This window comes from Ceratina calcarata, unplaced genomic scaffold (genome assembly GCF_001652005.2).
Source record: "Ceratina calcarata isolate Rehan_Ccalc_2016 unplaced genomic scaffold, ASM165200v1 scaffold121.2, whole genome shotgun sequence".
NCBI lineage: Eukaryota > Metazoa > Arthropoda > Insecta > Hymenoptera > Apidae > Ceratina > Ceratina calcarata.
The window spans coordinates 5,115-8,569 of NW_017133086.1; the positions used below are offsets into that span (position 1 = coordinate 5,115).

A 3,455-nucleotide genomic window follows, 5' to 3' on the forward strand; every position below is an offset into this window, starting at 1 on the left:
TAGTAATAATAATAATAATAATAATAATAATAATAATAACTACCCCCTGGCAAAAAGTTTTTACGATCACCCACTTAAAAGACTCAATTAGCGGGTTGTTAACAATTATGTCTAAACCGTAAATTAAACGAGCACCGGAGTGTATATACTTACATGTATTACTGTACACGTATAGAATATATATAGAACACTATATCTTTTTTTCTACCCCCGAATCCTTTATTGTTTTCGAGCAAGAGAAAAGTGAACAAGTCCATTGACTAGATAGGACAGCACGGAGGATTCGATTATACCTGGCGCTATATTAATTTCGCTAGAGCCATGGATTACATGTTATAACGCAGGGCATACTCTAACGAGGAACATGATCAAGGCGATTGATTAAGGAATCACGGGGTTTAATCAACAGCTGTCGCCGGCCGGCTCTTTCGGCCTTACCGAATGGATTTTTTGATCAGGGATCTCCCTTACATCCGCTCTCATGTACTACTTGCAGCATATGCATAGGTAGACACACGCTCACACGTCTATGCTTTATGGGAAACTTAAACGAACGTTCTAGGCATATTAACAGCAATCGTACATGTTATTTGATCGACAAACTTTTTGCCACAGGGTAGTATTAAATTTCTAGCACTCTAGCAGTAAAAAGATACGTATAAAAATGATACCGTTTCCCGAATAGGACGTATAAATCATCGATTAAAGTTCACGATTAATATATACGTATATTATATATAAATGAATAAAATGGCGAGCTAAATAAATCCACTTTGTACGCCGGGATAATAAACTTTGGATAATAAATGGATGTCTAAAAGCATGGAAGTGGAACGACGGGAAACAGATTATCGCTTTGTCTCACTAAATTAATCCTAATTTATTACAACTACTTATGTTCAATTCGTATATCGACTTATCTAAGCTTCTATAGGTACATTGATTTCTGTGTTATTGTTTATGATAATTTTTATGAACTTGCGTAAATACGATTGATAGCGATGGTATGCTAATTAATATATGTTCTTTATGCTCTACTTAATCAGCACCGCACGGTAGAGAGTAACAGACTATTTAAAGCTGCGTGTTGTAACTATAACGATGAGTAATCCCCGTCACTGTATAAGTACGTATAGCTGACAACTTCCTGTTCCTTTCGTCGTCGTCAACGACGCAGCAGAACAGATTCGCAGACCTGTTTTGTCATTTTTATAGTTACGTCACGCGCCATAGTAAAGAATTACATACTAGTCGAGCAAACAGGCAAACGAGAGAGTACCCAGAAAACTGTGTCTTGCGCTTATGGTACATTTGCTAACTAAACGATACTTTTTGAATGGAACGAACAATCCTGCACCCTTCAATTCTAATCGACTATCAACCCAACCAACCCCCCACCCCCTCTCCCCCCTAGCCATTAGATACTGCAAATACGACAATTATATTAGCACTAATTCTATTACTATACAAGCTGCATTAACCTTATTATCACTTATTAATTATTAACTCTGATCTAGTAGCTACACAAGTAGTGATTTACTTACAAAATTTCTTTATACAAAGCGATACACTCGATAATCGAAAATCTGGTCAAATAATATGTACATTTTACAACAATTGCATAACCGGTAAGTTTTTTTTAATCAATCAACTAATTATTTATCCCCCACCATTTTGGTTAACTGTTACTGTTCTGTTGTTCACCGTTCTTTTCTCCTTCGGTTAACGTCTTCTCGTTTCTTTCATTTATTATTATTATTATTATTATTATTATTATTATACGTACGTACACACGTGTATAGACGTGCAGCCAGTTCAAAAGCCAGGTAAATTTCTCACGTTACGCTGAACGAGAAACCATCAAGATCTACCCACCATTTTTGGACTGACTGGACGCGAGTATAATATACATACATAACTACATATATATATATATATAGTTGTTATGGCGGCAGAGACTAATGTTAAGAGGTAATATACATGCATACATACATACATACATATATATATATACATACGAGGTTTACCTTAATTTGTCACATGGAGTGTCCGTTTCGTCTTTTATAATTGACAGATTAAAAAATTCTGAAAGATTCAAGTATCTTTTTTATAAATTTTTTACGGGCATTCGAGGAAAATCATTCCATCCGATGAAATTTGGTGAACCATACTATACTTACACGCGAGATAGATCACCGAATATATCGCGACGTGTAAAAATGTACATATGTAAAAATGCACCACACACACAGCCATTGAACACGACACACACGCACATATTATACATACGTAGTTGACTTCGATTCTGTCACGCGACACACTATTTCCTTTTTTTCTTTCCACTCTGAAGATCTGTTTATTTTTTTTTTTTTGTTATTTCATTAACTACATTACGCATAGGTATATAACGATTTATTATGGCATATTAGTATACATATATATATATTGCTATTTAATATTCTTGGTAGACACATTGTGGTCTGCGGTCACATAACGTACGAGTCGGTCTCCCACTTCCTGAAGGACTTCCTCCACGAGGACCGCGAGGACGTCGACGTCGAAGTCGTTTTCTTACACAGGTACATATGTACTACATAAAATTGTACGGCGTGTATAAGACCAAACGTCTGTACGTTCTACAAAAACATTGCCTCGACAATTCGATTAAAAGCCAAAATGAATTAAGTAAGTCTGCTACTGTAATCACGGAACAGAGAAAAGTTAATAGTGGTCAATCTGAGAGGACAAATCCTTTTTCATTCGTTCAGATCTTTCAGTAACTATTTGTTTTTTTTTCTTCTGATATAAAAGAGAGGAGAGCGGACAAAGAGCGTCGTGTGTAATTCTCGATTGTTCCCTAGGGTTCCGTAGAGCTCAGAGAGTTGACAACGATTGACCGGGGGATTGTCTCGTTTTATGAAGATCGTTTTATAAGAATCGTGTTTTGTAGGAAAGAGCCGGACCTAGAGTTAGAGGGTCTGCTGAAGAGGCATTACACGACCGTGGAGTTTTTTCAGGGAACGATGATGAACGCCGTCGACCTCGAACGCGTCAAGGTACCACCAGAAAAAAGAAAAAAAGAAAATGAAACGAAATTAAATAGGAGACAGTAATTGAAAGAACGAATCGTAAAATTTGAGAGATGAAAAGGCTGACTGAGAACCTTGTTAGTTGCATTCGTATTAGTGGACGAGACCAGATGTATAATAATTATAATATCTCGTCCACTCGACATGTATACATATATGTATACGTACATATCAATCCTTCCCTTCTCCCCTTATCTCACGTTCATCCACACGCATACATACATACACGAAAGACAGTTTTAATTACTACTATGCGATTCTTACCGATGCTACCCATTATCATTATTATTACTGTTATCATTATCATCATCATCATCATCATCATCATCATCATCATCATCATCATCATCATCATCATCATCATCA

General features: G+C 36.3%; 1 protein-coding gene across 1 annotated transcript in view; it reads left to right on the forward strand.

Moving 5' to 3' along the window:
* Positions 1-2,493: 2,493 nt before the first annotated feature.
* The window catches only part of LOC108626476 (calcium-activated potassium channel slo), a 22,942-nt gene continuing 21,980 nt past the window's right edge, over positions 2,494-3,455 (forward strand). The window contains exons 1-2 of the mRNA XM_026814915.1: positions 2,494-2,579; positions 2,951-3,056. Of these exons, the coding sequence (XP_026670716.1) occupies positions 3,024-3,056 (33 nt within the window). The 5' untranslated portion in view covers positions 2,494-2,579; positions 2,951-3,023. The remainder of the gene's footprint in view (positions 2,580-2,950; positions 3,057-3,455) is intronic.